A 17,430-nucleotide genomic window follows, 5' to 3' on the forward strand; every position below is an offset into this window, starting at 1 on the left:
GATGGCATGAGTGTTTGTTTTGCATGCAAGGTCCCTCTTGGTGGAAACCGAGTTCCTATGACAGAGTTCTTGCTCCCCTGAACCAATGGGGGGGCACTTTCTGCGGGCTCGGCCCAGACCTCTCTGTGTCCTGGCTACTCACAGTGTAGTCTCACCATACCTGTGTCCCTGGATCTCTGCTGTTGCTAATGGCAGATAGCCTGAGGGCCTGTTTTGCAGGCACGGCCCGCCGGGTGGATACTGAGTTCCTATGGCAGAGTTTCTACTCCCCTCATAAATAAATCTTTTAAACAATGCATACTTCATGTTCCTGCTTTGGGAACTAATTTTTCTACCGAGGTAATCAATAATGTTCTCCCTGCCAAGGTTAATGACAGATTCTCTAATTATTAGAAGCAGCATAATGGGAGTGGTTGGGATCCCACTCAGCTAGCTCTTTGTGCTAACAAAGACAGGCAGATCTCTGAATTCATTTGTAATATTAAAAAAAAAGGGGGGGGGGGCTTGATTTCTTTTTCTAAGAACCAAGGGCCTGGGGTCCTAGTATGCTGATTCATGGGATAATCAAAAGGGAACTTGGGGTACTGACTGAATTGATATGTAAATAAAAGACTGGGCTTTTGTTCTGCAAGAGTTGCACTATCTAGAGAGTTTTTTAGAATTGCAAGAAAAGCTGTCTAGAACAGATCTGAGAAAGAGCTGTCTCAAGCAGAACATAGGCAGTCAGCTTGTAGCCCACAATTTGACTTTGTTTTACCACTCTCAAAAACATCTTCCTCAGACCCGCCTCCCCCACCTCAAGTCAAGACTGGTTCTTTGCAAACTGAGTGCAGGTAAATATTTTTCTCCAGTTGCAATAATTTCCTGTTATAGCAGCAGAGTTCAGCAGTTGCAACTGAGACCACGTGGCTTACAAAGCCTAAAATATTTCCTGTATGGCCCTCTGTAGAAAAATTTTGTTGATGTCTAAGAAATATAATTACAGTGTTTACTTCCTATCTATGTACATTTTCTTGCCTTGGTGATGGAGTCCTGGCCAGGATTTTTTAGCCAGATTCTGACTAGGAGTGGTGAATAATGGACATTGTTGTATGTGCCTCTGACTCATAGGGAAAGCACTCAAGGCCATACCATTAATATTAAAGCTAGTTGTAGGCCTTTTACTGGTTCTCTTTAGTAGGATAAGAAGACTTTATTATCTTTCTAGTTTGTTGAAGGTTTTTTAAAAACATGAATAAATTATGAGTTTACATGTTTTGCATCAATTGATGTGATCCTGGTGTCTTTCCTTTTCTAATTTGTTAATATTATAGGCTACATTGACTTTTCCGCCTCCCCCAGTAAATGTTGTACTAGCTTTGCATTCCCTAGCTTTTATTGGTTGTTATGTACCATTTTATTTGCACGCACACACACACACACACACACACACACACACACACACACACAAAATTATATATGTATAGTAGTGATTTGACTTTTTTGTATTTGATTATAATATATTTAATTATAATTTATATATTTATGTATAAGGAGATATTTTATATGTATAACTATAATTTTAAACATTTATTTATATTAATAGTTAATTCTAGCATATGATTATTACATAATACTAATATTATGTGTATTTATTGGCATAAATAATAGTGAATTTCAACATGCATTTGATCATAATCATATCTCCCATTATCCTCTCTTGTCTTCTTCCCACTTTCATTAATGTTTTTCTTCTCAGCTCCATTTCCTTCATGGGAATTGTTTCCAGGTGTATGGAACCTCTCTGGTTATGAAACCATTGGTGAAATCACCCCCCCCCCCGACAATTCATCTTTAACTGCATATAAATCCTCAGGGATGTGTAGAGTCTCATGATCTCCTCACCATTCTGTCACAGTATTTTCTTGTCAAGTCTTGTACAGGTAATGACAGCTGCTATGACAAGAGTATTATTGCCATGTAATGTCCAAAAGTCAGTGTTCATTTTGTCGATTAACTCTGGCTCTTAAATGTTTTTTGTTCTTTTTTTTGTATCTAATATAGTTTTTATTCAAATAAGCATATATTTAAAGTAAAATTATACATATAAATGCTTATATTAATTTCTGATATTATGTGTACAAAGATAGAAAATAGTATTTTTTTTCTGTACAATTTTCATACAACTTTCCAGTAGTACGCATTTTCTTATTGATCATACTATTAAATACATTTAAATTTATACAAATACACCCACACATATATAACAACAGAAATAGAGGAAATTCAAGAAATCATCAAGTCCTACTATAAAAGCCTAACTCAACAAAACTGGAAAACATAAAGGAAATGGACAATTTTTCTAGACAGAAATCAGGTACCAAAGTCTCCCATTTTTTTTAACTATTTATTTAAATTTTTATTGAAAATTCTTTTTTAAACACAATTTATTCATTTTTTAGGGGAATTTGATGAAAATTAAAAGCTAATCGGTGTACAGGGCCTTTAAAATATAACACCGTTAAAAGCTGAAACAATATGAGAAGCATAGTTGTTGTCTTGAAAGTAAGATCTTGGTCCACAAACATGAAATAAAGGCACCATTCTCAGATCACAGCCAAAGCAACACAATCCGACAAAGCAGTGTAGCTAAGCTAATGCGTACTCAGGGTGAAAAGCTGACCTACTTTTTTTTTTTTTTTTTTTTTTTCTTGAACTTCACACAGTCTGTGACTTGTTTCTGGGGTGTTCCGAACTTTCTGGGGTTAGTATCCCATTTTCAGTGACTGCATATTCTGTCTGTTCTTTTGTGACTGGGTTATCTCACTCAGGATGATATTTCTTAGATGCAGCCATTTTCTTAAGAATTTTATAAAGTCATTGTTTCTGATAGCTGAGCAGTACTCCATTTTGTAAATGTACCACAATTTTTGTATCCATTCATCTACTGAAGGACATCTGGGTTCTTTCCAGCTTCTGGCTATTATAAATAGAGCTGCTATGAACATTGTGGTGCATGTGTCTTTGTTGTATGTTGGAGCATCTCTGGGGTAAATGCCCAGAAGTGGAATAACTGGGTCTTCAGGTAGTACTATGTCCAATTTTCTGAGGAATCGTCAGACTGATTTCCAGAGTGGTTATATCAGTTTACAACCCAACCAGCAGTGGAGAAGTGTTCTTTCTCCACATTCTCACCAGCATCTGTTGTCATCTGAGTTTTGGATCTTGGCCAATCTGACTGGTGTGAGGTGGAATCACAGGGTTGTTTTGATTTGAATTTCCCTGATGGCTAAGGATGTTGAGCACTTCCTTAGGTGCTTCTCAGACATTCGATATTCCTCGATTGAGAACTTTTTGTTTAAGCCTGTACCCCATTTTTTAATAGGGTTATTTGATTCTCTGGTGTCTAGCTTTTTGAGTTCTTTGCATACCTTGCATATTAGGCCTCTATCTGATGTGGTGTTGGTAAAGATCTTTTCCCACTCTGTTGGCTGCTGTTTTGTTTTCTTGACAGTGTCTTTAGCCTTACAGAAACTTTACAATCTCATTAAGTCCCATTTGTCAATCTTTGATCTTAGAGCTTGAGACATTGGTGTTCTGTTAAGGAAATTTTCTCCTGTGTCTATGTGCTCTAAGGCTTTCCCTGCTTTCTCATCTAATAGTTTCAGTGTACCTGGTTTAATGTGGATGTCTTTGATCCACTTGCACTTGAGCTTTGTACAAGGAGATAAGAAAGGTTCTATTTTCATTCTTCTGCATGCTGAGTGCCAGGTGGACCAGCACCATTTGTTGAATATGCTGTCCTTTTTCCATTGAATGTTTACAGTTCCTTTGTCAAAAATCAGGTGACCATATATGTGAGGGCTCATTTCTAGATCTTCTATTCTATTCCATTGATCTACCTGCCTATTTCGGTACCAGTACCATGTAGTTTTCAGCACAATTGCCTTGTAATATAGCTTGAGGTCAGGGATAGTGATTCCTGGAGATGTTTTTCTGTTGTTGAGGATGGATTTCGCTATTCTAGGTCTTTTGTTATTTCAGATGAAGTTGCACATTGCTCTTTCCAACTCAATGAAGAACTGGGTTGGAATTTTGATGGGGATTGCATTGAATCTGTAGATTGCTTTTGGTAAGATGGCCGTTTTTAAAATGTTGATTTTTCCAATCCATGAACATGGGAGATCTTTCATTTTCTGAGATCTTTCTCGGTTTCCTTCTTTAGAGGTTTGAAGTTCTTGTCATACAGGTCCTTCACTTGCTTAGTTAGAGTCACACCAAGGTATTTCATAGTTTTTGTGACTATTGTGAAGGGTATTTTTCCCTATTTCTTTCTCTGTATGTTTGTCCTTTGAATATAGGAAGGCTACTGATTTGTTTGAGTTAATTTTATATCCAGCCACTTTGCTGAATTTGTTTATCAGCTGTAGGAATTCTGTAGTGGAATTTGTGGGGTCACTTAAATACACTATCATGTCATCTGCAAACGGTGATGTTTTTACTTCTTCCTTTCCAATTTGTATCTCTTTGATTTTCTTTTGCTGTCTAATTGCTCCGGCCAGGACTTCCGGTACTATGTTGAATAGGTAGCGGGAGAGTGGGCAGCCTTGTCGAGTCCCTGATTTTAGTGGGATTGCTTCAAGTTTCCCACAGTTAAGTTTGATGTTGGCTGTTGGTTTGCTTATATTGCTTTTATTATGTTTAGGTATGGGCCTTGGATTCCTGGTCTTTCCAAGACTTTTAACATGAAGGGTTGTAGAATTTTGTCAAATGCTTTCTCAGCATCTAGTGAGATGACCATGTGGCTTTTTTCTTTGAGTTAGTTTATATTGTGGAGTACATTGATGGATTTCCTTATATTAAATCATCCCTGCATCCCAGGGATGAAACCTACTTGATCATGGTGAATGATCGTTTTAATGTGTTCTTGGATTCGGTTTGCAAGGATTTTGTTGAGTATTTTTGCATCAATGTTCATAAGTGATATTGGTCTGAAGTTCTCTTTCCTTGTAGGGTCTTTGTGTGGTTTAAGAACGAGGGTTATTGTAGCCTCAAAAATGAGTTAGGTAGTGTTCTATCGGAATCTATTTTGTGGAACAGTTTGGGGAGTATTGGTATTAAGTTGTTAATAAATGTCTGACAGAATTCTGCACTGAAGCCATCTAAACCTGGGATTTTTTTGGTTAGGAGGCTTTTGATGACTCCTTCTATTTCTTTAGGTGTTCTGGGATTATTTAGATGGTTTACCTGGTCCTGTTTAACTTTGGTATCTTGTATCTGTCCTCGAATTCATCCATTTTGTTCAGATTTACCAGCTTTGTTGAGTATAGGCTTCTGTAGTAGGATCTGATGATTTCTTGAATTTCCTCAGTTTCAGTCGTTATTTCTCCACGTTCCTTTTTAATTTTCTTAATTTGGATACTCTCTCTTTGCCCTCTAGTTAGTCTAGCTAAGGGTTTATCAATCTTGTTAATTTTCTAAAAGAACCAGCTTTTGGCTTTGCTGATTCTTTGAATGATTCTTTTTGTTTCTACTTGGTCTATTTCTGCCCTAATTTTGATTATTTCTTGTGGTCTCCTCCTCTTGGGTGTATCTGCTTCCTTTTGTATAGAGCTTTCAGTTGTGCTGTCAGGTTGCTAGTATATGCTCTCTGCAGTTTCTTTTTGGAAGCACTCAGAGCTATGAGGTTTTCTCTCAATACTGCTTTCTTTGCATTTCATAGGTTTGGGTATCTTGTGTTTTCATTTTCATTGAATTTTAGAAAATCCTTAATTTCTTTCATTATTTCTTCCTATACCCTGCTTTCGTTTAATAGATCATTGTTTAGTTTTCATGTGTATATGGGCTTTTTGTTGTCTTTGTTGTTATTAAAGACCAGTCTTAGACCATGGTGGTCTGAAAGGATGCATGGGAGTATTTCAATCTTCTTATATCAATTCAGGCTCGTTCTGTGTCCCATTATGTGGTCAATTTTTGAGAAGGTGCCATGGGGTGATGAGAAGAAGGTGTATTCTTTTACTTTAGGATGATATGTTCTGTAGATATCTATTAATTCTAGTTGGTTCAAAGTCTCTGCTAGTTTTACAGTGTCCTTGTTCAGTTTCTGTTTCCATGATCTGTTTATTGGTGAGAATGGGGTGTTGAGGTCTCCCACTATTATTGTGTAAGGTGCAATGTATTTTTTGAGCTTTATTAGGGTTTCTTTTATGAATATAAGTGCTGTTGTATTTGGAGCATATATGTTAAAGATTGAGAGTTCCTCCTGACTGAAATCCCCTGTAATTAGTAAAAAGTGTCCTTCCTTATCTTTTTTGATAACTTTTGGTTGAAAAATCTACTTTCTTCAATATTAGAATGGCCACTCCAACTTGCATCTTGGGGTCGTTTCCTTGGAAGGTTTTTTCCCAACCTTTTACTCTGAGATAGTGTCTGTCTTTGTCTCTGAGATGAGTTTCCTGTATGCTTCAAAATGCTGGATTTTGTTTATGTATCCAGTCTGATAACCTATATCTTTTTATTGGGGAGTTGAGTCCATTTATTTTAATAGATATCAAGGAATAATTGTTGCTGTTTCCTGGTATTATTGCTTTTGTAGGTTGAACTGTGCCTGTGTGTCTTTCTTCTTTTGGTTTTCTTGCTTAGGAGTTTTCTTGTTTTTACTTGTTTTTACAGTGAGGTGGTTCCCCTCATTGTATTGGGTTTTTTACCTATAACTTGTTGTAGTGCTGGGTTTGTGTAAATTTCATTTTGTCTTGGAATATCTTCGTCTCTCCATCTATGGTAATTGACAGTTTTGCTGGGTATAGCAGCTTGGGCTGGCACTTGTGCTCTTTTAGGGTCTGCATGATGTCTGTCCAGGCTCTTCTAGCTTTCATAGTCTCTGTTGAGAAATTGGGTGTGATTCTGATTGGTCTGCCCTTATATGTTACATGACCTTTTTCCCTTACTGCTTTTAGTATTCTTTCTTTTCTTTGGGTACTTGGTGTTTTGACTATTATGTATCGGGAGGAATTTCTTTTCTGGTCCACTCTATTTGGAGTTCTGTAGGCTTCTTTTATGTTCGTGGTCATCTCATTCTTAAGGATAGGTGTCCCGCGCAACCGTCTCGCCAGCAAGAACGACGCGGCACACGAATAGGATTCTTCTGAGGTAAAGCTTTAATGAATCTCGAGAGGCAGAGCATAAGCTTGCAACAAGTGAAGACGAAGATCCCGAACTATCTAGCCCGTCCCCTTATATAGGAATCAGTCCTCGCCTTAGACGTTGAACCCCCTGATTGGTTGAAACTCATCACGCCCTATGACGCCACAGGAGAGGCAGAGCTCAAGGAGTGGAAAGTTACCCAGCGCGTGAGCACATGACTTGTTTACTGCTAACTCCAGCCGGATGTCAGCGCCATCTTGTAATGGAGAATGTGCAGGCAGCGCCCCACAGATAGGGAAGTTTTTTTCTACAATTTTTTTTGAAGATATTTACTGTGCTTCTTAGTTTATATTCTTTGCTCTCTTCTATTTCTATTATCTTTAGGTTTGGTCTTCTCATTGTGTCCTGGATGTCCTGTACATTTTGCATTAGGAACTTTTTGGTTTTTGCATCTTCTCTGACTGGTTTTTCTATGTTTTCCATGTTGTCTTTGGCCCCCGAGATTCTCTCTTCCATCTCTTGTAGTCTGTTGGAAATGCTTGCATCTGTGACTCCTGATTTCTTTTTTAGGTTTTCTACCTCTAGGGTTGTCTCTTTTATTATTTTATTTATTGTGTCCATTTCTGTTTTAAATTCCTTCTTCAATCCCTTCATCTCTTTGGCTCTGTTTTCTTCTAGTTCTTTGATTTCTTTGAGTGTTTTTCTTGTTTCTTCTTTAAAAGCTTCTAATTCTATATGCTTTTCCTTTCATTCTCGTTCAATGATCTCTATCATCATTTTGAGGTATGATTTCAGGTCTGAGTCTTCTTTTTCTGTATTGCTTGGCATTCTGCTGTTTGTTGTGAAGGAGAGCTGGGTTCTAGTGTTGCCAGGTTGTCTTGGTTTCCCTGGGGTATGTTCTTTTGCTTTCCTCTTGCCATCTTGTTCTCAGTGATTGGTTCTCGCCTTTCCCTTGTACTCCCTGGATCTCCACTGTTCCTGGTGGTGGATGGTCTGTGCGCCTTTTGTGCACCAAAAAGCCACCGGCTGGGAACAGAGGGCTTGATGCGGGGTTCCTGGGTCCCTGGATCAAGCCCGGCAGTGGCACACTTTTCCCGAGGTCCGCAGAGCCCTCTCTGCCCCCTGGTTCTTTATTCCATGTTGTTCCTGAGCCTTAGATGGATGATATAGTTGTCCCTTTTATTGCTTGGTATTCAAAAGTTATTTATTTTCAGTACTTTGAACACTTAATGAGACTCTGAAGTCATAATACTGATTGAGGCATAATGGTATTATTGCCATAGCTGATGACAGTGGCACTAATTTGTGAGTTAGTTATCAAGAAAGGAATTTTATTGCCAAGCTTATGTCCATTTAGCAAAAGAAATACAATAGCTCTTGCACTGTGATCTGTTTCTACCTCATCTGTGAACCTTTGACTGAGTTTGTGGGATCAGGTTTGAATTACCTTTTGTGGACCAGGCAACAAATGTAATTAGAAAGCAATTGGCTACCCCAATAACTGCCTTCCTGCTACTGTTTTACTAATGGATTTATTTGCCCAGATGGTCACTAGCAGTGCTGTAACATCCACAGCTGAGATGTTGAGGACAGTTTTACTTTCGCAGGCTTCCAAATAGCTGATTTTGATTTGCTAATGTAGATATATTGCTTTTTGCCACAGCATTCTGATCTTTTGGTCTTGTGCATAATAGGCAGGTGCTTTACCATTGCAATCACATTCAAGATTACTTATATATAGTTGATATTTTTGTCTTTTTATTAACTGTAGTAAATGTCCCTATATACTGTATCTAGATGTTATTAGTGTGTCTTGCTGCATTTTCGTTTTAATTCAGTTTGAAATGTAAGATGAAACATTCCTCGTATTTTTTTAAAAAAGGCAGGATCCCATAATGAACTTAATGTATTTGCTTTATAGCTGAAGAAGACCTTGAACTCCTGGTCCTGTCTCCGTTTCTCAAGTGCTAGGTGTGCAGATGTGTCCTGGCATGGTGCATTTGGTGGTCTGCTTTCTGGGCAAGCATGCAGTCCTGAGTTTAGATCCTAAGCCTAGACTTAGAAAAGAAAATGGCCACATAGAGTTCATGCCATTACTCGGCAAGTCTAGCCATTATTTCTTTCTTACGATGATATAACCAGTAATGAGTCAAATGTTGTCTGTTCTAAAACTTGTGATGTCTTGAAGAATAATTGGCTTGTGTCAAAATGTTTAGTAAGTTGAATTTGCTAATACAATGCTAGATGATTCTCAGCATGTATACATTTCCAGCACTGAAAAAAATGGTAGAGAAATCATTCACTTAAATATGCCAAGGACACCATGTATTAAAAAAAAAATCTCTCAAATTCATACTTGTTCTAGATAAATGATTTGCTTTTCATTTTAGCTGATTTTAATGAACTGTTGCTATTCAATTTTATTCTCTTTGTATTTCGAATATTCACATATGTGATTTTATTGTTTTAGTCTGAGGGAAAAGGCCATAGCAGTGCTGGAGATGCAATATATGAAGTGGTGAGTCTGCAGAGAGAGTCTGACAAAGAGGAGCCGGTCACCCCGACCAGCGGAGGGGGCCCATTGTCACCCCAGGAGGATGAAGCAGAGGAGGGTAAGAAGTGGAATGTATTCAGTTCGTCCATTTAAACAGATTCTTTGCTTAGAATCTTCAAAAATGATGTGTGTGCACATGCATTCTCACACACCGAAAGGTTGGGTTGTGTAATTCCCAGTCTCAGACACACTTAAGTTAGATTTTTTTCACATGCAGAAGGAGATTTGGTTTATTTGGTTCTTTTCTGGGGCTGCCCCGGCCCAGTGCCACTTAGCAGCTGTTTAAATTTGGCAGTTTTGCTGCTAGTTTGCTTCTTACTTGATTTCAAGTATTTCTGAAGTATTTAATGAGAAGTTTCAAATTCTCTGAAGTATTTTTAGAATTTCAGTGATAAGTGTTCTGCTTACCTTTGACACTTTCATTGTAACCTGTTTTTGTTGTTGCTATATTCTTTACCATTCACTTCTGAAAGAGCACAGTATCTTTTCTGTTTACTAGACAAGTCTGTGGAGAAATGTTCAAAAGCCTCTTATGTCATCTGGCCATGAGCATGACACTTTTTTTATTGCAACTAGGTCTTAGGTCTAATGAAGGATTGCTCCCAGTATGAGGTTTGTTAACAGTACATTTCTTTTTTCTTTTTAAAAGATTTTTTTTTTATTTATTTATGTATGTACACACATGTGTATGTCCGTGGAGGCTGGAAGAAGGTGTCAGATCACCTGGAGCTAGAGTCCTAGATGGTTGTAAGCTATCTGAAGCAGGTAGTCGGTAGAGCAACAAGTCATCTTAACAGCTGATCCATCTTTGCAGATTTCTATATTAATATCATATTTGAAAAAAACTTAAAATTGTGTTTCTTTATATATTTATATCATTTTGATAGCAATACAGTATTGACTAGTAATTATTTTTTCACTACACGTGAGGCATCCTTCTGTTTCTAATCCATCAATTGATTTCATTGGATTTTAATTACACACTACTTTTATGAAGTAGGCTTTAGGAGTGAGTGCAAGGCACAGAGAACACAAGCCACTTGCTTGTGTCACTTGGCTTCAAATGGGAATGCTGATCTCTGATGCAGGCTGTCTACGTCTACTAAATTACTCTGTCACAAGTGACCAAAATTTATAAGCAACTAAGGGAAATGTTCATAACAGAATTATCCAATTAAAAGCATATATGTTAACATTGTTGAAAAACTATCACTCTTAAAAGCTATTGTCTAAGAAGTTAATCTTTTTTTCTTTTTACTCTAGCCTATGCCAACCACTAATTTGCCTTTTTTATTTGTGTTTTTGTTTTTTCCTGGGAAATTAATATAAATAAAATTATAAAAATATTTTTGTTTTACTTAATAATTAAAAAATGTCTATTCACATGTGGCTTCTTTGACTTGGCATAATAGTTTTGAAATAGTCCTAATTACACGTTATAACACGTAATAATATTTTTTATGTATGACTAGTAGTCAGTGATGTAGTTGTGTCTCATTATCCAGTTATCACTTGAGACACACTTGACTTTCTGGGCCAGTTAGATGTTGTAAAGAATGTGATGAATATTTATGTAAAATTATTTTTGTTTATATATAATCATTGGGCAATAAAAGGCAATAAACAGATTATAATAATCATAACAGATTATAAAAGAATATATGAAAAACCTAGTATCTTAAATATTTTAGTATTTCTTGCAACTCAACAAAAAAGGAGAACATAAATTTTAGATGCAAGTATGGTTCAATATATGGAAATCCATCAATGTCATCCACTATATAAACAAACACAAAGAAAAAACCACATGATAATCTCTCTAGATGCTGAGAGAGCATTTGACAAAAATCAACACCCCTTCTTGTTAAAAGTCTTAGAAAGATCAGGAATTCTTAAACATCAAGGCCCATATTTAAATACAGTAAAAGCAATATACAGCAAACCAGTAGCCAACATCAAACTAAATGGTCAGATACTTGAAGGAATCCCACTAAAATTAGGGACTAGACAAGGCTGCTCACTCTTTCTTTACCTATTCAATATAGTACTGTAAGTACTAGCCAGAGGAATCAGACAGCAAAAAGAGGTCAAAGGGATACAAATTGGAAAGGAAGAAGTCAAAATATCACTATTTGCAGATGATATAATAGTATACTTAAGTGACCCCCAAAATTTCAACAGAGAACTTTTATAACTAATAAACAACTTCAGCAAAGTGGCTGGATATAAAATTAACTCACACAAATCAGTAGCCTTCCTCTACTCAAAAGAAAAACAGGCTGAGAAAAAAATTAGAGAATTGATACAATTCACAATAGTGACAAAGACTATAAAATACGTTGGGGTGACCGTAGCTAAGCAAGTGAAGGATCTGTATGACTAGAACTTCAAGTCTCTGAAGAAGGAAATTGAAGAAGACCTCAGAAGGTAGAAAGATCTCCCATGCTCATGGATTGGCAGGATCAACATTATAAATATGGCCATCTTGCCTAAGGCAATCGACAGATTGAATGCATTCACCTTTAAAATTCCAACTCAATTTTTCATAGAGTTAGAAAGAGCAATTTGTAAATTCATTTGGAATAATAAAAAACTCAGGATAGCAAAAACCATTCTCAAAAAAAAAAAAAAAAAAAAAAAAAAAGAAAAATGAAAAAAAAAACTTCCAGGGGGAATCACCATCTCTGACCTCATGCTGTATTCCAGACCAGTTGTGATAAAAATTGCATGGTATTGTTACAGAGACAAGCAGGTAGAACAGTGGAATAGAATTGAAGACCCAGAAATGAGCCCACACACCTATGGTCATTTGACCTTTGACAAAGGAGCTAAAAACATCCAATGGAAAAAGGACAGTCTCTTCAACAAATGGTGCTTGTTCAACTGGCAGTCAGCATGCAGAAGAATGCAAATCTATCCTTTCTTATCTTGTACAAAACTCAAGTCTAAGTGGATCAAAGTCCTCCACATAAAACCAGGTACACTGAAACTAATAGAAGAGAAAGTAGGGAAGAGCTTAGAACACATAGGCACAGGGGAAAAGGTCCTGAACAGAACACCAATGGCTTATGCTCTAAGATTAAGACTCTACAAATGGGACCTCATGGAACTGCAAAGCTTCTGTAAGGCCAAGCACAATGTCATTAGGACAAAACAGCAACCAACAGACTTGGAAAAGATCTTTACCAATTCTACATCTGATAGAGGGCTAATATCCAATATATATAAAGAACTCAGGAAGCTAGACTATAGAGAATCAAATAATCCTATTAAAAATGGGGTACAGAGCTAAACAAAGAATTCTCAACTGAGAAATATTAAATGGCAAAGAAGCACCTAAAGAAATGCTCAGCATCCCTAATAATCAGGGAAATGCAAATCAAAACAACCCTAAGATTCCACCTCACACCAGTCAGAATGGCTAAGATCAAAAACTCAGCTGACAGCAGATGCTGGTGAGGATGTGGAGAAACACTCTTCCATTGTTGGGATTGCAAGCTGGTTCAACCACTCTGGAAATCAGTCTGGAGGTTCCTCAGAAAATTGGACACAGTACTACCTGAAGACCCAGCTATACCACCTCTGGGCATATACCCAAAAGAATCTCCAACATCTAAGAAGGACACATGTTCCACCATGTTCATAGCAGCCTTGTTTATAATAGCCAGAAGCTGGAAAGAACCCAGATGTTCTTCAATAGAGGAATGGATACAGAAATTGTGGTACATTTACACAATTGAGTACTACTCAGCTATCAAAAACAATGACTTTATGAAATTCCTAGGCAAATGAATAGAACTTAAAGCTATCATCCTGAGTTAGGTAACCCAGTCACAAAAGAACACTCATGGTATATACTCACTGATAAGTGGATACTAGCACAAAATACTCTCAATACCCAAGATACCATCCACAGGACTTATGAAGCACAAAGAGAAGGAAGGCCAGAAAGTAGATGGCACAGTGTTTCTTAGAAGGAAGAACAAAGCATTCATGGAAAGAAATAAAGGGACAAATAGAGCAGCAGGGATTGGAGAAAAGATAATCCAGAGACTGCCTCACCTGGGGACATACCCCATTTGCACCCCAAAACCCAAGCACTATTGCTGATGTCAGTTAGTGCTTATTGGCAAGAACCTGATATGGATGCCTCCTCAGAGGCTCTGCCAGAGCCATACTGATACAGAGGAGGATGCTTGCAGCTAACTATTGGACTAAACAAGGGAACCCCAATGAAGGAGCTAGAGAAAAGACTGAAGGAGCCCAAAGGGTCTGCAACCCTATAGGAAGAAAAAAAATTATCAACTAACCAAACCCAGGGACTAAAACACCAACCAATGAGTTTGCATGGAAAGACCCATGTTCCGAGGTACATAGGTAGTTGAGGATAGCATTTTCTGACATCAATGGGAGGAGAGGCCTTTGGTCCCTTAAAGGCTTGTTTTCCCAGTGTAGGGGAACACCAAGGTACTGAGGTGGGAGATGGTGGTTGGGAGAGGGAGCACCTTTATGGAAGGAATGGGGCGAGGAGGGGATATGGGATGGTGGGAAATGTTAACATCTGAAATGTAAATACAAAGAATATTAAATAAAAAATTTTAGGGGAAAAAGACAAAAAATTATAATTTTTATGTTGAATATATATATATATATTCTGTAATTTCACTAAGGTTTTAAAATTGAAGTGTTTTGGTGATATCTAGAATATCTAACTTTTAAGATCATGTAACATGTAAATAGAACTTGATTTCCTAGTTTGAACAATCTGAACCATCTAAGGGGGAAACGGCAGTGTAGTGAAGGTACAGTTTGGAAAATCTGAAGCAGATCGTACTCTCCCTTGTCATATGGAATAGGAATACCCTTTGGGTAAGAACTCAAACCTGAGCTTAGTGTTTGGATATTTAAAAAGATGCCGGTCTCTGTGAGAGTGATTCAAATAAAGTGAGAATGGGCCTTGTTTTAGGTTGAAGAGTAGATAGAGGTTGGGGAGAATGGTTTGAATTACCCTTTCAAGAAATACATCAAATACATTGAGCTAAAAACACTAGGTTATTCTGGCCAATTGAGGGCATTATTAGGATATAAGAGATTTGACTGTCTTTGTAGTTGGACAGGAGAAGCTGGAAACAGAAAGAAATTCACACACCTAAAATTCACACACCTAATTCTTAAGGCATAGGTTTCCTGACCTGCTTTTGTATCTTTATCAGTGCTGTTTCCTCTGCTTAGCAGGCTTCATCCACTTAGTCTACCCGAGTAAGCCTTTTCAACAGCGATATGTTAAACAGATGAAACAAAAACAGTAATTTTAGTATAGCAGAAGTACCTACACTTAGAAATGTTTCAAAATATTTTCTATGACATTTTTTGTAGGTTACTCAGACAATTGATATTTAAAATATGCTTAGTGTAGAGAGACTAAGGGAGAGTTTTGCAAATCTGTATATTATAGTGTAATAATAAAACTAGATAAAATTGTCAGAAAGAGCCATTTTAGGACTTTGGAAAGTTACCAAACAATGGTAGCCAATCTGTCCAGTAGAAAAACTATTGAACTTTGTAGAGATTTATTATACTGGACTCAGTGATAATGTAGATCCAAAGACTATACCTGTAGATTGCCAGTACTGATTTGTTCTTATGATACTGTTGAAAACAAAACCCCAAACCAACATTACTTTTGAAAAGTATTAATTTTATGGGAACAGAATATAGAAAAACATTGTTTCTAAAGCATTGTTGGAAATAATAGTTATAATTTTTATAGCATCAGAATGGGAATTTTGTTTGAAAATCTTAAGTTGGCCAAGATCTCAGAAATAAATTAACTTTAGAAACTTCTATTTATAGGGGTTAGTTTAGCAAGCTGTGCACATGTGTAAGACTATCTACTTCCAGGAGATAACAGAGAGAGCTTGACCAATTACATATCTCCATGCTGAACATGAGCAATAGAGTACTGTTTCCAGAATATGTCTAATGGTTTTCCTCATTCTTTTCTATGTAGTGAATTTCCTTTTCCCAGGTTCTGTAAATGACTATTATATAGCCAGGTCTTCATTCTTCTCTTATCAAAAGTTAGAAGGTACTCGTAAGCTTGGAATCTGGTAATGAAGACTCCAATATTACTTGGCCGTCTCTGATTTCTTCTTCTTACTCTTCTTTATTCTGTGTATCTCATATCAACTATCCTTTTGGAGTGGGTTGTATTACTTCACTCAGAAGTATTGATGTCTAGGCCTGAAATAGTGGTTAATGCCTTTAATCTTATCCTAGCACTTAGGAGGCAGAGGCAAGTCAATTTCTGTGAGATTGAGGCCAGTCTGGTTCCGGGAAGTTCTAGGCCATCAAGGGCTACATACATAGTGAGACTGTTTGAGAGTGAACTGGAGATGTTCTGTTTCTCACTTTATTTAGCAAAAATTCTTTTATTATGGTTCTCAATCCTATTTTTACCTTTTCAATTTAGTTTTCCAGCATTTTCTTCTACCTCAGAAAGTTTACATTTGTCCATTCAATATTTTCCATTATTATTATTTTAATCAATTCTCTCTGTGTGTCAGTTTTGTCTGTCTCTACCTGTGTCCCCCTCTCTCTGTTCTTGCTCATGGGTACTCATGCTGTAGACACTCTGTACACATATGGAACCTGTGGGTATCAGAAGGAAAGCTACAGGAGTGGGTTCTCCTTCCAGCACAAGGTTTCCAGGAATCAAACTTAAGTTTCCAGCACAGCAGATACCTTTGCCTGTGGTCTATGGAACATGCCTTTGCTTGCCTAAGCATTTTTCTTTTAAATTCCAGATAGCTATGTTCTCTCTCTGCCCTCTTGTCAGCCTCTCTTTTGAATGGTAGTTTTTCAATGAGATCTTGCCTATTTAGTACTAAAACTAATAAAAATTTAAAAAAGAATGGATAATTAATAGCTATGTCTTCGCAGTATCTCAGTGTTCAGTTCTAGGAAATAAAAATATAGGTAGCATTTGTAGAATTGAATTGAAAAGTATGAAAAACATATATTGAAAATTCTAATTTCTTATGATCGTATACTATTAGAATACAAGCAAAACAGCATTTCTATTTTTCTTTAAAAATTTCTCCTATGTTCTTGATAGTTTTTGCTTGTTGAGATGTTACCTTGTCTTTTAAAAAGTCTATCAGCTATCACCTCTGTAAAACTACAAAAGTCACAGAGTAGGAAGTAATAGTTTCTTTTCTTTTATAGATAGGCGTTCATGCATTTTCAATACACTGTATTATTAGTTCAGTAATTGACATTCCTGTCAGCACACACATCAAAAGTTAGAGCTGGAGGTGGTATAGAAAAGTCTGCCTGCTGGGGGAATTGGAGTACTCTTTTATTTAATTATTTTCAACAATTTGCCTGTCAAAGCAAAAGTGGAAGTTCAAGTCACTCGATGTTGTCTTACTTTAGTCTGTAATTTAACTAAAAGGGGAATAGAGATTCAGAGTGACTAAAATTGCTTTTAATTTTCTGGGAAAAATCTAAAGTTAAATGATTTAAGGTATCTTTACATATTTATCAAATGCTGTTCAAAAAGTGTGTTAAAGGGAATTACTTGGAATTCAGGGACCTTATCAAAAAGTTAGGTCTATCACAACAGTCTTGCTGCGACCCCCATCATTGCTCAGCATCCCACAGACTCTGAATTGCCCTGCTGCTGACTGCAGTGCTCTTGCCTTTCACTGTCTGAACTTTGAGCAGGCTGTTGGCTAGCTTCATACAAGGAA

General features: G+C 37.0%; 1 protein-coding gene across 2 annotated transcripts in view; it reads left to right on the top strand.

Moving 5' to 3' along the window:
- Positions 1 to 17,430, top strand: part of RABGAP1L (RAB GTPase activating protein 1 like) — a gene marked incomplete at its 5' end in the record, with an annotated part of 560,236 nt that overhangs the window by 114,885 nt on the left and 427,921 nt on the right. For both annotated transcript variants that reach the window (XM_080920559.1, XM_080920560.1), the window contains one exon: positions 9,593 to 9,734. In XM_080920559.1, the coding sequence (XP_080776685.1) occupies positions 9,593 to 9,734 (142 nt within the window). The remainder of the gene's footprint in view (positions 1 to 9,592; positions 9,735 to 17,430) is intronic.

The sequence above is a fragment of the Micromys minutus genome (genome assembly GCF_963924665.1).
Source record: "Micromys minutus genome assembly, chromosome: 1".
NCBI classification, from domain to species: Eukaryota; Metazoa; Chordata; class Mammalia; order Rodentia; family Muridae; genus Micromys; species Micromys minutus.